The sequence below is a fragment of the Anolis sagrei genome, chromosome 2 (genome assembly GCF_037176765.1).
Source record: "Anolis sagrei isolate rAnoSag1 chromosome 2, rAnoSag1.mat, whole genome shotgun sequence".
In the NCBI taxonomy this organism is placed as follows: Eukaryota; Metazoa; Chordata; class Lepidosauria; order Squamata; family Dactyloidae; genus Anolis; species Anolis sagrei.
The window spans coordinates 231,089,469-231,106,991 of NC_090022.1; the positions used below are offsets into that span (position 1 = coordinate 231,089,469).

General features: G+C 40.1%; 1 protein-coding gene across 3 annotated transcripts in view; it reads left to right on the forward strand.

Moving 5' to 3' along the window:
• The window catches only part of ERCC6L2 (ERCC excision repair 6 like 2), a 74,761-nt gene extending 66,564 nt beyond the window's left edge, over positions 1 to 8,197 (forward strand). For all 3 annotated transcript variants that reach the window (XM_060762064.2, XM_060762065.2, XM_060762066.2), the window contains exons 19-20: positions 1,749 to 1,936; positions 4,442 to 8,197. In XM_060762064.2, the coding sequence (XP_060618047.2) occupies positions 1,749 to 1,936; positions 4,442 to 5,351 (1,098 nt within the window). In that variant the 3' untranslated portion in view covers positions 5,352 to 8,197. The remainder of the gene's footprint in view (positions 1 to 1,748; positions 1,937 to 4,441) is intronic.
• Positions 8,198 to 17,523: the final 9,326 nt, after the last annotated feature.

The following is a 17,523-nucleotide window of genomic DNA, read 5'->3' on the forward strand; positions in this document are numbered from 1 at the left end:
ATATTGTGGGATTTTCTGCCTTTATGTTCTGGGATATAGGGCTGTGTGGAAGGGCCCTGGATATAGACTCAGATATCCTAGTTCAATACAGATATTGTGGGATTTTCTGCCTTAGTATTCTGGGATATAGGGTCCTTAGCTGAAAGAGTCTGGGCAGCTACACCCTTGTGCAAATTAGAGCCCAATAAAAATATGGGACGAGTGGTTGTGCCAATATAGGACTTGGGCTATGGAACCTTTGTAGTAAGTGTGTTGCATGCGAATGAAGAATAGTTGGTTGGATTCAAAGGAGGTTAGTTCAATCAGTTAAACACATTATTTCTAATTAGCTTAAGGCCCACTGAAGTAAATGAAACTTAGTAGTGCTATCCTATACAAGTTTACTTTGAAATGTATTTATTTGTGTTAAATGTAGCTTAGTCCTGGGATAGTCAATATAACATAGCAATATCAAAAACTACTAATTTCTTTCAGATCCAGCACATTGGAATGGAGGACCCTTCCACACAGCTGTATAACCCAGAATATTAAGGCAGATAATCCACAATATTTGCTTTGAACTGGATTATCTAAGTCCACACTGCCGTATAATCTAGTTCAATGTGGATTTTATACAGCTGTGTGGAAGGGGCTGGAGAAGCTTGAAGACATTAGTGGTGTTGGTACTTAGATCGGTAAATATGTTAATGTGCTGTGGTACCAGATCCCATTGGACCTTGGAAGCTAAGTAGAGTCAGCCACCAAGGAATACCAGATGTTATAGACTGTGTTTCAGAGGAAGGCAATAGCAAACCACTTCTAAGTATTAGCTGCTTAAACAAATCCTATGAAATGTATGGGTTCAGCATAAGTTAATAGGGGACTTGAAAACACATGCGGTTTGTGGAGCTACCTATAAGAATGGCTCAGAAATTTTAGTTGGTAACAATGTTAGGAAGTATGTTTATTGACTTACATCATTTTAGGAGTTTCGAGTTGGAAAGGGATACAAAGGCTATCCAGTCCAATCCCCTGCCATTCAGGAGTAGGCAACTTATGTACCCCTGAAAGATGCCATTACAACCTAAGTTGAAAGACCTTCAGAGATGGAGAGTCCACCATCCTTTATTCCACATGCCACATGTTCTTTCCTGTTTTTAGGTTGAATTTCTTTTCTTGTCAAGGAATTTACTTCTTTCTGGACAATTGCACTAGCTTTAAGATCATTTCCAAGCACAGTTTGAGACTACTTTTTCTCCATTCCATCTCTCAAATGGAATGGAGCACTTTTTTTTTCTTTGTGGTCTCTGACTCACGGAAATGGATTGTTCATTTAATAGGAATTTTCTAGACTTCAGCATAGCATTGTTGATGGAGGTATTTCCTTACTCCCTACACATACCTTTCCCTCAGTCCTCTTTATCTGCCACCTTAGCAGCCCCCACTTAGGAGCCTCCTGTGTTTTTCAGTGACACTGTAATCTGACTGCTGAACAAGTAGAGATGTCAACGTAGCAAATTACAATGTTTCACAGGATACTTATGCTTCTCTGACCTATTACCAGTGATTAAAAATCAATAATCTCAACTCAAATAAATGTAGAGAATTTTTTCATAGTCAACTAATTCCCCTTTCCCCTCCACACACCAAAGAAATTAACCATAACTTTATCAAGAGGAAAACTAAGAATGCAATCAAACATGGAATTACAACTTTGGGTAAAAACTAGATGTCTGAAGTTATCAAAGTGTTTTATTTATTTGGTTTAGAAATCCAGGAAGAATTCAGGAGAAGCTCCATCAAAAAGGAAGGATACCCAAAAGAGTAATGTAGTGACTGAAATCACCAAACCAGCTCTCCTCTATATCAGACATCCTGTGTGCCAAAAGGAGAAGAGGATCCACCGAATAGGCTCAAAGACTTTCTTACTTGGAAGGACACCCAAAAAAATCCGTAGGTAAGAATGCAACGAAAAAGAAACTTGGTCTCTTTGTACCAAATTGGCATGTACTGGAATGTACTGATAATTTGATTTTTCAAGAAAAATATTATTTCAGAGCCCTGCCATAACTTTAGCTTTTTTGCAGAGTAAACAATAGAAAAATACTGTGTAGGAATGCCTGCTTTTCTATAATATAAGGCATTACCTGTTGACTTTAGTGTTTCAGAAATAAAAATGTTGTGACCATTAGGGAAGGGACAGGGCGTTTCCTCAGAGTTTTTTTTATCTGCCAAGCATTTGCATCTGCCAGCAGAACAGTTTTTGAATGGTCAAGGCCTATTGTACTCTGGTCCATGAGATAATGTATATGTACTAGATGTAGACTATTTTGCAGCTCACTATGAACAATTTGGATGACACCTTGCAGATAAAATAACTGAAATGCATTCTGGCTCTAGTTGATGCACTTCCATGGTATCAATTTTGGTACATGCCTTTCCAGCTGTAATTGATCCCTTTCCCTTTGAACAGTCCAAGCTTGTGGATATTCCTTGGAGAGGTGAGGTACAGCACAGATTCACTGCTTCTTTATCTTACCTAGATAGTAAAGACAAATATGAGGGCCATTGAGAAACTGTGCCTATGGAGTGGTGAATCCCTCTTTGTAAGAAGAAAAGAATTCATTTTGCCTCATGGCAACCTCTATCGTACTTGGTACTTACTAGCATTCTTCAGTTCAGGCAGTCCCCAATGATAGGTTCTGTAGGTTTTTTCTTGAGTTGAATTTTTATGTAAGTCAGAACAGGTACATATTTAAAGTGTAACTCCAGTCGATAGATAGATAGATAGATAGATAGATAGATAGATAGATAGATAGTAGATAGATAGGTGGATCAAGCCTTTCCAGCTGTATATATATTTAGCTCTGAATAGCATAGGGAAGGATTAGCATCCCCGTGGAGTTTGCTTTATTGTCTGTGCTCCTGCTCAGAAGATTTCACTTCATTTTCTGTCCCTATGAAAATTGGGTTTTGAAAAAAAAAATGGTTTGTTGTGGAAACAAGGATTGATGGGAAAGCTTCAGTGTGGACACCTTTTCCCCGTGATAACTCTTCCAGGAATGAATTTCCCTTCTTAGGGGTAGATTTTTCTCACTTCCTGTTGTCTTGCCCCCATTCTTGACCAGGAGCCATTTGTAAGTCAAATGTTTGTAACTCGGGGACTGCCTGTATTCAATTTTTTTTGTAAGCGAAGAGCATTAAGAGCTTTTTGATATGTGTCTTCGATCAGGCTTATTCTGATTATTTTAAATTAGAAGTTTTAAATTATGAATTGATTGTTCTAATATGTATGCTCTTTTCACTACTATTATTCTCTTGTAAATTATGTTGTGGTTCCCTGCATCATTTGAAGAGATAGGCAGGAAGAAACCACTGTCAACATTATCAAACCTTAGTTTATTGTAAGAGTAATTTAAACTCCAACCATGGTTTGTGTTCCATAGCAAATTATTATTATTATTATTATTATTATTATTATTATTATATTTAAACCCCTCTATCTCTCCTGAAGGAGACTCAAAGCGACTGGACATAAAAGCATTAGCATAAAATTTAAAATATACAAATATGCCAACATTGAAAAAGAATTAAATATAAACGGTATTAAAAATTCACAGTTAAAATCTATTAAAACATATTCAAAGTTTTAAAAAAACCCTGACTAGATCTTAAATACCTTCTTCTTTAAAAGCTTGTCTGAATAAAAAGGTTTTAACCTGCCGCCGGAAGGAGAACGGGGTGTGGGCCATTCTGACTTCCCTGGGTTTGGAGTTCCAGAATTGAGGGGCAGCCGCTGTGAAAGAATGCCTGCTCTCTCATTCCCACAAACCGAGTGGAGGGCCCCTGCTAAAAATCTCAGGGCCCAGGCAGGTTCCTACAAGGGAATGCGGTCAGCCAGTTAGCCTGGACCTGAATAGCCTGGACCTGAACCATAGTTTGTGCAATTTTCTACCTCTCCCATTCCTGAGAATGCTAGAAGGACTCCAAATGACAGTTTTGGAGTGTCTTAAATCATGTGTTCTCCCAATTCAGAATACTGCAGAAAGCAGTTTGCCTTTACTATGTTTTTTTCAAAACTCATTAATTATATTTGAACTCTTTGCCTTTTTTTTCTCTGGACCATGCATAGGAAGGTTGGTTTAATGTGTTACAAGCTTCCTTTGAGAAACCCCAGAAGTAGAGTAATAAAAAGAAACAACGGGAGAAAGATCAGGGGACACGGAATGTGCAGTTGGAGCTTTCTCTTTCTTCAGGGAAGCCTCATACACTCACTTTTCTTTTACATTTAGCTACATTTTTTTTCAAGAACAGAGTTTTCGCTATCCAGTTCTTAAGCTGGCTTGGAAATAAATGTCATTCGTTGACCTTATCCGATTGTTGTCCAGTTTCTTTATTTTGTTTGCTTAGTGTCCATATCACAGTGACAGTAAGGACATTTTTTTTATCTTGATAACTGCAGGAAACAATTTGAAGAAATGGCAGCTCATTTTCGTAAGAATCCAGTGGAAGACTTTGCAAGATATATTGCCAGAGCAACATCAGAGGAAAGGCAGAAAATGTTGAAAGCATTTTATGGTGAAAAATACCCAGAACTGAAGGACTTATTTAAAATTGAGGTTCCAGTTTGTGCTGCAGAGGAAAGTGAAGAAACTGATGTACACAGACCCTTGTCCAGAAAAAATGAAAAACCAAAGTCTGATCCTTCAACCGATGTGTGTGTCCAAAAAAGACATGATGCAGAAGGAAAGCAATTTCAATATTATCCCTGCATACAGGCTGCTGTGTGTCATAACGGGGAGGATAAACAATTGCCCACTGTCATTAACCAAGATAGCATTAGTGGGAGAAACAGTCAGGCATTCAAAGACTTTATGGCATCTGACTCATTAAGCAGTAAATCAGGAATAATTGAGGGGCTGTCTGCAAATACTACTAAAGGACAGCCAAACTTGAAGGGGACACAGTCGCCAAGAAAACCCTTTCCGTCTCCATTAGAGAACAGACAGACTCAAATATGCGAGGAAAACTCATTTGCAGACTTACTAGGAGACACCTCCATTTTGCACGACCTCTTCAAAGGCAATGAAAGTAGGCCAAGAGAACCACCCAGGAGGTCTCTTTCTCAGCCTGCGGAAAAAGCAAAAACTCGGGCAAAAGACTTCTGGGATCTGTTGAATGAACAGAATGAGGAGGGCCTCCAAAAACTCACAGACTTGGCGGTTGTAGAGAAATTGTGTGAAACACCTTTGTCTAAGAAGAAAGAAGAACAAAAACCACTTTGGAAGAAAAATGACAATTTCTTGTGGAAAAGATATAACACAAGTGACACCGATGATGACTCTTCCCCAGGAATGAGATGCGATGCCTAAAATATAAAGCAAGAGGGAAACCATACACAGGTCCTGTGAAATACTATTTTGGCTTGGGCAACTAGCTCAGTGCATTTCAAATGTGCTGAGTTCTTTCCTTTTCCAAGAATATTTGCCTTTTAGTGTTCCTTCAAAATAAAGGGTTTCTCCTCCTCCTCCTTCTCCTTTTTTTAATCCTTCTGCATTTTGAAGGTGTTTTGAAGTAGCTGCAAAAGGAAATATCCTTGGAAAAGGTGAAGAAATTTAGAATTCATTGGATGAACATCCGATTTGCCTTTAGAGTATGCCTTTGCAGCACTTTTGGATATTTTCCTTTTGTTTGTCTTGTTGCAAACTGTGTTGCTTCTGGCGTAAATATGGGCATTCTGTTTTTTAAATCATTTTTAAATCAGATAAAGAAAATAATGTAAACTTTCCTGTGCAAGTTCCCCATGTCCCCGTATAGTTTTAACCTTCCTTTAATCAAATTGTTGACCTTGAGAGGAAGGGGAACATGAGGATCTCTGTGCGCAGAGCATGCACCCCCATTGGGTGAGCAACCATGTGTTTTAATTGCGATCTTTTGGCCTCTGGATCCACAGATTTATCAGTTCTATTTTCTAAAATTGTCAGGGCAGTGATTATGGGGAAAACATGGAGTTATAATGTAACTGAAACCTGTTTGAACAAGTTATGCTCAGAATACTTTCAGACATCACAGGCAAGCAAAAATTAACTATGAACATTTCAGAATTTCTGGACGGTATCTGCTTAGCCTTATTTTCAATAAGCCATTACAATCAGTGAGACTTAAGCTGTCAGTGAGAGACTTCAATCCCATTGATTTCAGTGAATCTACTGCAAGCACAACTATCCGGTAATTCTTTAAGCATATGTAGTAAATGTCTTAGAAGAGGGAGTATGCTAGCCCTGTCCCTAGTTTCATTGTCTTACCACTCGTGAATGGTGACAGATCAAAGCAAAACTGTGGTAAAGGACACTTTCAACTTCTCCTGAAAGCAGAGAAGATAGCACAAATGATGATGGTACTAGTGATCTCCTCCTGCTCTCATACACTTAAATGACTGAATAAGGCTTGTATCCGGATGCATTATTCTAATTTTGCTCTGCTTACATCTTGTAAACATTGGTTCAGTGGTAAACCCCATTTGGTAACTACTAAGCAAAGTACATGAGCAAGCCTCAGAAATTTATCAAGATGTAAGTGTCTACAGACATTGTCAAAATAGCTTGAAGGAAGATTGAGCAACAGCTCATATCTCTATATTATCTAATTTGTGATAGCTGAAAAGAAAAAGGAGCCATTCCCTTGGGATCATTTATGCAACGTTAACAGCACAGGCCTGCAAGGTATCCATTCCTTTCTCACAAATCATACTTGCTTAAACTAAAACTCAGTGTTTGAATTGAAGCATGAGAGTTCTGCCACATTTTTATTGGGATTAGAATGCTCAATTGCAATATTTTAAATATAGGTAATAAAGACACTATTATACACAAGTAGGTATAATAATTTTAATGGCCCTAATTTTAAAATCTTTTTAAAAGGCTAATATAAAAGGATGTTCCAGCTGGCTTCTAAGTTTTAATATGTTCGATCTAGTTGTTCAGTGGTGTTTAAAGCAGATTGGAAAAAAAATCTCTTGCAAATACTCTAAAATTAAACTACTTTTGTCTTCTGTAGTGAGGACAACTATTCAGAAGATATATTGTTTTCATATATAACATAGGAGCCCCGGTGGCGCCGTGGGTTAAACCCCTGTGCCGGCAGGACTGAAGACCGACAGGTCACAGGTTCAAATCTGGGGAGAGGCGGATGAGCTCCCTCTACCAGCTCCAGCTCCGCATGCAGGGACATGAGAGAAGCCTCCCACAAGGATGATAAAAAAAATCAAATCATCCGGGTGTCCCCTGGGCAATGTCCTTGCAGACGGCCAATTCTCTCACACCAGAAACAACTTGCAGTTTCTCATATATATATAAAACTAACTAACTAACTAACATAAGGCAGGATCCAGCATTGCAGTAGTGTAGCACATCTAGAGCAATGAGAAATCCTCTTTCTTTCTCCCCCTTCACAACCTGAAAATCTACTCCAGCCCTTTGGAACACATTGATGAAAATGTAGAGATTGCCATCTTCCTGGTTCAGTTGATCATGCCTGTTACTGGAATAGTGAATGTGTACAAACACTATGGAGTCAAGTGGATAAAGGTTACCAGACATTGCGCTGTAATGTTCATAACTTGTGAACGATGTATGCAATGAAATTAATTAAAACTGCAGGGAAGGCTTTGGTCAGTGCATTTCCACTTATCAATACTCTGCGACTTCTTTACAGTATTAATCTTTATCAGAAGTCAACGCATAATGTTTACAGGCCTATGTATGAGCTGCTATTATTTTTATTCTCTGTTATAAACTGAAGTAGTTGTCCAAATTGTCAAGGATTTGTAGAAAAATGATGGATGAATTGTTGAATGCTTTCATGGCCAGAATCACTGGGTTGCTGTGAGTTTTCTGGGCGGTATGACCAAGTTCCAGAAGCATTCTCTCCTGACATTTCATCCACATCTATGGAAGACATCCTCAGGTTGTGAGGAGCTTACAACCTCTGAGGATGCCTGCCATAGATGTGGATGAAACGCCAGGAGAGATTGCTTCTGGAACATGGCCATACTGCTCAGAAAACTCACAGCAACCCAATGGTGGATTGCTCTAATTCTTTTTTTAGCTTAGATGAATTTATAAGCAAATGTTCTGAAAATGAAAATATTTTTATACACAAATCTTAATCCTTGTAATTTTGTACTTATTTAGAATTGATAAAATATAATTTGTTCTTATATGGCTCAGTATGTACTTTGTAGACCAATATAGCATCCCAAATAACATGCTTCTTGGAATTCCCTTTTGATGAGAGTGACAATGGTGATAAAAATGTTGTAATCTTTTTGATAAATAGATACCTATTTTGAATTATTCAGGCAGCTTGTGTCCACTCAAACTCCTGGCTACATTTCTTTTGACACTATCGTAGTAAAATGTTAACAAAGACCATGCTTTACTTTCTTTTCAACTGCTAAGAGATATTAGGGTCTTGGGTTAAATCACTGGGCTGAATTTGCTGACTGAAAGCTCGGCAGCTCAAATCCATAGAGCGGGGTTACCCCGCCCGCCCCCTTTCTTTTCCACCCTTATGTTCTTTTTATGTATGGTTGTAAAATTCTTGAAATAAAGATCATTAAAAAAATCCATGGAGCAGGGTGTTGTTGTTGTTGTTGTTCATTTGTTCAGTCGTCTCCGACTCTTCATGACCTCATGGACCAGCCCACGCCAGAGCTCCCTGTCGGCCGTCACCACCCCCAGCTCCTTCAAGGTCAGTCCAGTCACTTCAAGGATGCCATCCATCCATCTTGCCCTTGATCGGCCCCTCTTCCTTTTGCCTTCCACTTTCCCCAGCATAATTGTCTTCTCTAGGCTTTGCTGTCTCCTCATGATGTGGCCAAAGTACTTCAACTTTGTCTCTACTATCCTTCCCTCCAGTGAGCAGTCGGGCTTTATTTCCTGGAGGATGGACTGGTTGGATCTTCTCGCAGTCCAAGGCACTCTCAGAACTTTCCTCCAACACCACAGCTCAAAAGCATCGATCTTCCTTCGCTCAGCCTTCCCTAAGGTCCAGCTCTCACATCCGTAGGTTACTACAGGGAATACCATGGCTTTGACTAGGCGGATCTTTGTTGCCAGTCTGATGTCTCTACTCTTTACTATTTTATCGAGACTGGACATTGCTCTCCTCCCAAGAAGTAAGTGTCTTCTGATTTCCTGGCCACAGTCTGCATCTGCAGTAATCTTTGCACCTAGAAATACAAAGTCTGTCACGGCCTCCACATTTTCTCCCTCTATTTTCCAGTTGTCAATCATTCTTGTTGCCATAATCTTGGTTTTTTTATGTTTAGCTGCAACCCAGCTTTTGCGCTTTCTTCTTTCACCTTGATTAGAAGGCTCCTCAGCTCCTCCTCGCTTTCGGCCATCAGAGTGGTGTCATCTGCATATCTGAGGTTGTTAATCTTTCTTCCAGCAATTTTCACCCCAGCTTTGCATTCATCAAGCCCTGCACATCACATGATGTGTTCTGCATACAAGTTAAAAAGGTTGGGTGAGAGTATGCAGCCTTGCCGTAAGCCTTTCCCAATCTTGAACCAGTCTGTTGTTCCATGGTCAGTTCTTACTGTTGCAGGGTCTTAGCCCCAGCTTATGCCATCCTAGCAGTTTGAAAACATACAAATGTGAGATCAATAAGTACTGCTCTGGCGGGAAGGTAACAGTGCTCCATGCAGTCATGCTGGCCACATGACTTTGGAGACGTCTACAGACAACATTGGCTCTTCAGCTTAGAAATGGAGATGAGCCCCACCCTCCAGAGCCAGAGATGACTTAAGGTCAAGGGAAAACCTTTACCTTTTATTATTGTCTCTACCCAGTGCAATCCTTTAAGGAATAAATGCAAGACACATATGCATATCTCCTGCATCTTGAAAAACTTCTGTAAACTTCCTTATAATGGCATCATCTTCATAGGATGACATACATATAGATGAAATGCATTGATACACTTTTATCTTAGTGTACATCAAAGTACACTAAATTATCCAGTCTTAAAGCAGTCCACAGGCTCCTTCTCAAATGGTTCTGTAATAAAAGAGAATATATACATCTAGTGCTCTTCTCTGAGATAGAGGATTATATATAGCTACTGAGATAGAAGACAATATATGTATCTATTATTCTGGCCAATGATTACTGGAAATGAATGTGCTATCCTCTTTCAGAGGTGATTGATAACTCATTTTGTGTCCTTCGAAAAATTGTATAAGGGAATAAGCCATTAATCTCTATAGTGCATGCATATATACTGTCTACAGTAAAACTAAATAACATTGATAAGAAAGGATTATAAAATGTCAGCCTCAACTGTGAATACAGGTAGTACCCCAGTTACAAACATCTGACTTACAAATGACTCATAGTTAAGAACGGGGGTGAGACAACAGAAAGTGAATAAAATCTACCACTTGGAAGGGAAATCCACTCCTGGAAGAGTTATTATGGGGAAAAGATTGTCACCAATCCTTCTTTCCACAACAAGCCAATTTTTCAAAATCCAGTTATCACAGGGACAGAAAGTGAAGGGAAATCTTCTGAACGGGCACAGACAACAAAACAAACTCCACAGGGATGTTAACCCTTCCCTATGCTCTCCAAAGCTTATATATATGAAACAGACACATTTCTAAGTGTATCCCCGTATAGAAATATATTTATATATTACTGGGGTTACACTTAAAAAATAGACATCTATTTTTTCTCCTTGTTGGAATCCATCCATCATGATCGCCATTCTCTTTTAGTATTCTTGACTATAGGTTCACTCCCAGTGCTTCCCAACATTTACTGGAACCAGCTTTCTTAAAATACGGGTCTGCCTAGGTCCCTCTTCTCCTCTTTCCCCTTCTCCAGGAAGTGCAAGAGCAAGGGAAAGTGCTGACAGACAGACAGACAGACAAACAGACAAAAGAGAGCAAGAAGGCGGGAAGGAGCAGGGGAATCAGATTTTCAATACATCAAGCATATTGGCTTTGGAATAGTCAAGGGAGAGATCATGACCAAATATGCTCAATTGGACAACTATTATATGTACAAGAAGCTAGCTAGCATTTTATCCCTTAGGCAGAGTTGCAAGCATGTTTGTAGTACAGTCACCTAATAAGAAACTAATCCTTCAGTGATTACAAAATTACTATATTGTAAGCAGTGTAAATTCCTTGTCACCACAATGTTTATCATATAGCCCAAGTCTAAATGGACAACGTGGAAGGATTTTTTTCCTGGTTCATAGTTCCTTGAAACAAAGCTATTTTGATTTGTGTGACTCTGTCAAGTTTTGAAATTTCATATGTAACACTACATTAATACAAGGATTTGTGTATGTTCTTGCCTTTGAGTACAGTATATAAACTGTTCCATGCAAGGGGGAAATTGCTCTGAACACTGGGCACTAATGCTGAACACAGCAATCTGTGAACTGTGGTGGTTTTTGTGGTCTGGATGGCTGCCCAGTTGAAAATAAGCTTACATTTGATGTGTAGCAGATTCTACTTTTGGTCATGGGAAGATGCTATAAGCTTTGCTTTGTCCCTGTGTTAGTTGAGACCCTGGTACGTTTGCTGAAAATTGAAGTTTGGGGACTCCCAGAAAGTATGTTTTCTTGTTTGATATACTGGGTATGTATGATGATTAGGGGTGTGAAAATCTTTATGACTCAATCATGTCAACTTTCTCTGAATCCTAGCTTCATTTTCTTCCCAATCTTCTTGTTTTTTAGCAGTTATAAGACTTTGTGCTTTCTTCCTGCATTGACATTTGCACATTTTTCACATTTTTCTTAATTTGTGTTATTTATTTACACTTTACTTAATATACTCACATTTCTTCCAAAATAGATTTCTGCATCTCTCTGCTCTTTTGTTCATTTTTTGAAAATGTGCAAATGTGAGTACTGAGTAGATCAATAGGTACCTCTTCGGCAGGATGGTAACAGCACTCCATGCAGACATGCCGGCCACATGACCTTGGAGGTGTCTACGGCTCTTCAGCTTAGAAATGGAGATGAGCACCACCACCCCAGAGTTGGACACAACTAGACTTAATGTCAAGGGGAAACCTTTACCTTTTTAAAAATTTCCCATAAGTATTAAACTGCTATACCACACTGACTTTCATACCACGCTACTAGAACTTCCAGAATGAATGAAAAATCAGCCAAAATTGAAACCAGAAGTCACTGAAACTGAAAATATTAAACTGATTTAAGGCTATCTGGGGGATATGGTATTCTGAGACAGCCTGGTGAGGCCTTTTTCCATACTTTTCCATTCTGCTGTTGTCAACAAAATTCATGCTCCGCTTTCACTTTCCCATCTTAAAAGCAGTTGTGATGATACCAAAATCATTGAATCTTTAGAGTCAGATGCAGCGTAATGGTCTGTAACATGTTGATGCAGTTTCTCCAGCAAATTCCAACTCAAATAGAAAAGATTTACAGTGGGGAGGACATGTTTGCCTTTACATCAGATAATCAGGACCACCAAAAGGGAAGGGGGCCTGCTTCTGTTTCCTTCTTGAGAAATGTTGATTGCATTGTTCCCTGAGGGCAGAAGCCTGCAAAATTAATGGCTGTGGAGTGTGATAATGACTTGACCACTCTTGGATTTTCATCTCCCTGCTTTCCTTTACTCATTCTTTCTTTCTTGCATGACTTTCAGATGGTCAGATTAGTCAGAAGTGGTGAAACCAGAAGGAAGTTATAAAGATTGATATAAGTGTGGGTAAAATCTTTACACTGCACAGGAGCATGTGTTCTGCATATGCTCCATATGGGATAGATTCTACCTTTTAAAATGTTTCTGAGAGTTAATACAAGTTATATTGGGACAGTATTCCATATTGGCATATTTCACATAAATACTGGTGGGTTTTTTTTTCATGTCAGGAGCTACTTGAGAAACTGCAAGTTGTTTCTGGTGTTTAGAGAATTGGCCATCTCTAAGGATGTTGCCCATGGGATGTACGGATGTTTCACGTTTTACCATCCTATGGGAGGCTTCTTTCATGTCCCTTCATGGGGAGGTGGAGCTGACAGAGGGAGCTCAATCTGCTCTCTCCAGATTTGAACTGCTGACCTATCGGTCAACAGTCCTGCTGGCACAAGAGCACAATTGCCTTTTTTGTCTTTTGAAAACTATCCATAAAAGCGGAGTAGGGGGTGGGGTGGTGGGGATGGGAGAAGGATTTCAGTGACTTTTCTCTTCGGCATGTCAGGCACATACTGTAGTAATCCATTTTTTCATCAGCTCATTGCTAACAATCAGCCACCTAAGCTCTGAAAACCCTCCTTTTGCCCGTGCGTTGTAGACGGATGCTTAAAGGATTTAAGAATGTCAGTCATCGTCTTGTTTTGCTGGCCAGAGTATGTGTGTGGGAGAGGGAGGGTGAAGGACAGGGGAGAGGGAGGGATGGGGGGGGGAGAGAAAGGAGGGAGCCCAAGTCCAGAAATTGCACTCTGTGTGTGTGTGGTCTCTGAGGTTATTTTCTCATTTTATGAAATGCATGCTTCATTCTGGGCTTGGGCAAAACTTGTGCGTCACTGAATGAGTCCCTTATCCACTTTCCAAAACACAGGAGGAAAGAAAAAAAAAGATGTGAAAGAACGCTGTGGGTGGACTGCTGCTATCAGCAAAAGTGAATAAGCTAACTTACTTAGCCGGGGTGGGTCTTCCCCTCTCCTCTGCTATGCTTAAATGGTAACGCATGGGCACCAAAGGAAAGAGAAATGGTTAGGGCGGCGGAACTGTTCCAAGTTTTAAAGGCCAGATTACAGGGCTTGGCTGTGTTCAGGAGGCTACTGAATCCTGGTCAGAAAGGAAAGGAGGAAAAAACACTTTGGGGAAATGATTAAATGGACTGACTGTACCACAAGGAGTCCCCTGTGGTTCTCAGCTGTGCCGCTTGCTCAGGCATTTGCAGAGAGGTTTGGAGAAATGAGTAAACTGATTATTTATTCATTCATTTATTTAAAGCATTTATATTCTGCTCTTCTCACCCTGAAGGGAACTCAGGGTGGAGCACAACATATAAATGGCAAACATTCAATGCTGGGACATAAATAGACTGTACACACACATAAGGATTAAAATCAATTATCTCAACATTAAACTCCACTATTTATACCATCTCAATCATCCGCATCAAATATGGTTGACATGGTAAGGTTTCCTATTGCTGCCTTATTGAACTGTCCCAAAGGCTGGGTCCCACAGCCAAGTTTTTATCATCCTTCTGAAGTGACAGGAGTGGGGGGGGGGGGGGGCTGCTCTAATCTCACCAGGAAGGGAGTTCCATAGCTGAGGAGCAATCACTGAGAAGGCTCTCTCTTTCGCCCCCTTCAATTGCGCCTGAGACAGTGGTAGGACAAAGAGCAGGGCCTCCCCTGTGGACCTTAATCTCCGTGATGGTTCATATAGAGAGATGTATTTGGACAGGTAAATTGGGCTGGAGCCGTATAAGGCATTATATACTAAAACCAGCATTTTGATTTGTGCTCGATAGCAAACTGGCACCCAGTGAAGCTGACATAGCATGGGAGTTGTGTGCTCCCTATATGCCATTCCAGTTATTAACCTGGCTGCCTCTCCGAACAGTCTTCAAAGGCAAACCCATGTGGAGCATATTGCTGTTGTCTATCTTAGATGTGGCGAGAGCATAGACCATCATGGCCAAGTCTGACTTCCCAAGGTACGGGTGCAACTGGTGCACAAGTTTTAATTGTGCGAATGCTCCCCTGGCCACCACTGAGACCTGGGATTCCAGGCTCAGCGATGAGTCCAGGATTAGATATATTCCACCAAAAACAAAGTATAAACACTCTTTGTACTCAAAGAATTCTGAATGAACTATTCAATCTATTTCAGTGTGACTATCCTTTAAAGAAAACTATTTTTTCACTGGGGGGATCCAGAATTAAGAAAGGACATGACATCCATGTTTCAATATTTGAAAGGATGTCACATTAAGAAGGGAACAAGCTTGTTTTCTGTTGCTCGAGAGACTAGGACTCGGAGCAATGGATTCAAATTGCAAAAGAGATTCCACCAAAATATTAGGAAGAACTTCCTGAAGGGAAGAGCTGTTCGGCAGTGGAATAGGTGGCCTCATAGTATGGTAGAGTCTCCTTCCTTGGAGGACTTTAAAACAGAAACTGGAATTCTTAGATTGTGTTTCTCCTACATGGCAGGGAGTTGGACTGGGTAGCCCTTGGGGTCTCTTCCAAATCTGAGTCTGTTATTGTTGTTGTTGTTATTATTATTTATACCCCACATTTTCTCTCCACAAGAAGACTCATTTAATGATTGTGTTTTGGTTCTCAGTGAGTTCCAGCTCTTCTATTAAGCAGAGTTGAGGTATCACCTCTGGCAGGAGATCCTGGGGTCACACCTTTGGCAACCTCCATGCTTTTTTCCTTGGCATCTACAACTGTTTCCTCTTCCACACAATGTGGTCCTGTTGCTTTCCATGAAATGGAGAAACTCTCTTTCTGCCAGTGCTGAAGTAAGTCTAAAATGTCTGTCCAGCAGGCCTCTGTACATTAAATGGAGATGAGATGCCATGTAATCCATCACTCTATGTAGCAACATAGTTACATAGCAACATATTTGTGTATATGTGTCCTTCAACTCACCTGTCAATTTATGGCAACCACATGAAATTCATAGGCAAGGAATACTCAAAGATGACGGCCTCAATTCAGAGTCAACATACCCCTAAAGCAGTGTTTCTCAACATGGGGGGGCACGAGGGGGGGGGGGTTCAGAGGGGTCGCCAAGGACCATCAGAAAACACATATTTCTGGTGGTCTTAGGAACCCCTTTGGCAGAGAAGGCTGAAGATCTCTCTGCCTGTCCTTCTCTTCCTTCCACCAAAACCCCTCCTTCTGCTGTGAATGGCCAGCCTCTCATCTGCCTCTCAGCCAAGGGGAGTGTTTTTTCTGAGACTCCAAGCAGGGAGAGGAGAGCAGGCATGTTTAACGCATGGCATCGTGGTACGCATGTGGGTGAGGGAGGGCGTGTGAAGTTGGAGGGAGGCTCAGACCAGCGAGTCCCTTCAAGGCAGGGGGGAAAGCACTCACACGAGTGGGATTGAGAGTGGCCCAGCAGCATCAGGAGGAGCAGCAGCAGAAGCAGCTTAGATAATTTGTAATGCTAATTATTAGAAAAAAAGTCAGTCTTTATTTTTTTTTAAATTAATTCTCCCATTCGAAAATGCATAAGGTTGTGGGTGAACTACAACTCCTAAAATCAAGGGTCAATCCTCCCCAAATTCCATCAGTATTCACAGTTGGCCATGTTGGGTTTGTGTGCCAAGTTTGGTCCAGATCTGTTGTCAGCTGGGTGAAGTGCTCTTGGGATGGAGGTGCCAAGGTCAATCACCCCCAAACCCTGCCTGTATTTACAGTTGGCCACATTAAGCCGGTGTGCCCAGTTTGGTTCAGAACCATCATTGCTGGGGATCACAGGGTATTCTGGATGCGGGGAGAATAGATATTTACATTACGATTCATAACAATATCTAAATTACAGTTATGAAGTAGTAAAAAAAATAATGTTATGGTTGGCGGTCACCACAACATGAGGAACTGTATTAAGGGGTCGCGGCATTATGAAGGTTGAGAAACACTGTCCTAAAGGATATTTATATGTGATGCTGAACAAAGGAATACCCAGTATACATGAGTTTGTGAATTGCTGAGCTGAACGCAGGTATAATTATTTACATAGAAGATTCAACATATGTACATTATGTAATGGCTGTAGGCTCATATAACTATTCTCATGCAATGAAACAGTTACTTTTTCAAGTAACTACAGTGAGAATGTAATGCAGTGATCTTTCCATATTTTTTTTTCTTTTGAATTCAAAAGTAACATTAAGAGTAGGAGAAACATCACTTTGGTGCAACAGTAATGGTTTCTAGTTACCGTCAAAAAGTTCATATGAAGGGAATTATTAGAAGCACTTTGAGAAGGATATTGTAACGTTTATGCCATTTTATTGGTCCTATGGCTCTTCCTTTCAAAAAAGAACATAATACAAAAACAATGAACCTGTATAACAAGAAATATCACAAATTATATTTTTTCAGTATTATACTGAGTAATGAAAAATTGTTGCTTTTCAGACAATGTAATGAATAACAGAAAAGCTGCTCTCTAAAAATTTGCTTTCCACACTCCACTTAAATTGTTGGGGATCCAACAGATGTGGCCATCATGTGAAGTGTTTAAACTAGATGCTCATTATAATTGTTGGAAATAGCAACCTTCTACAAGCCTCCTATACTAGTTTATTTGTTATGTGTATGATTCAGATTGTTTACTTTATTATATGTGTGTGTTGATATGCAGTTTTTCCTTAACTCTATCTTGTTTGAGGTTGTGGGTGGGACTGCAGACCATGTGATCAGATCTGGGACTATTCAGGCTGAGACCTCATTTTAGTCAGTGTTATTTGTTTATTATTTATTCACAATATTTATATTCTGTCCTTCTCACCCCGC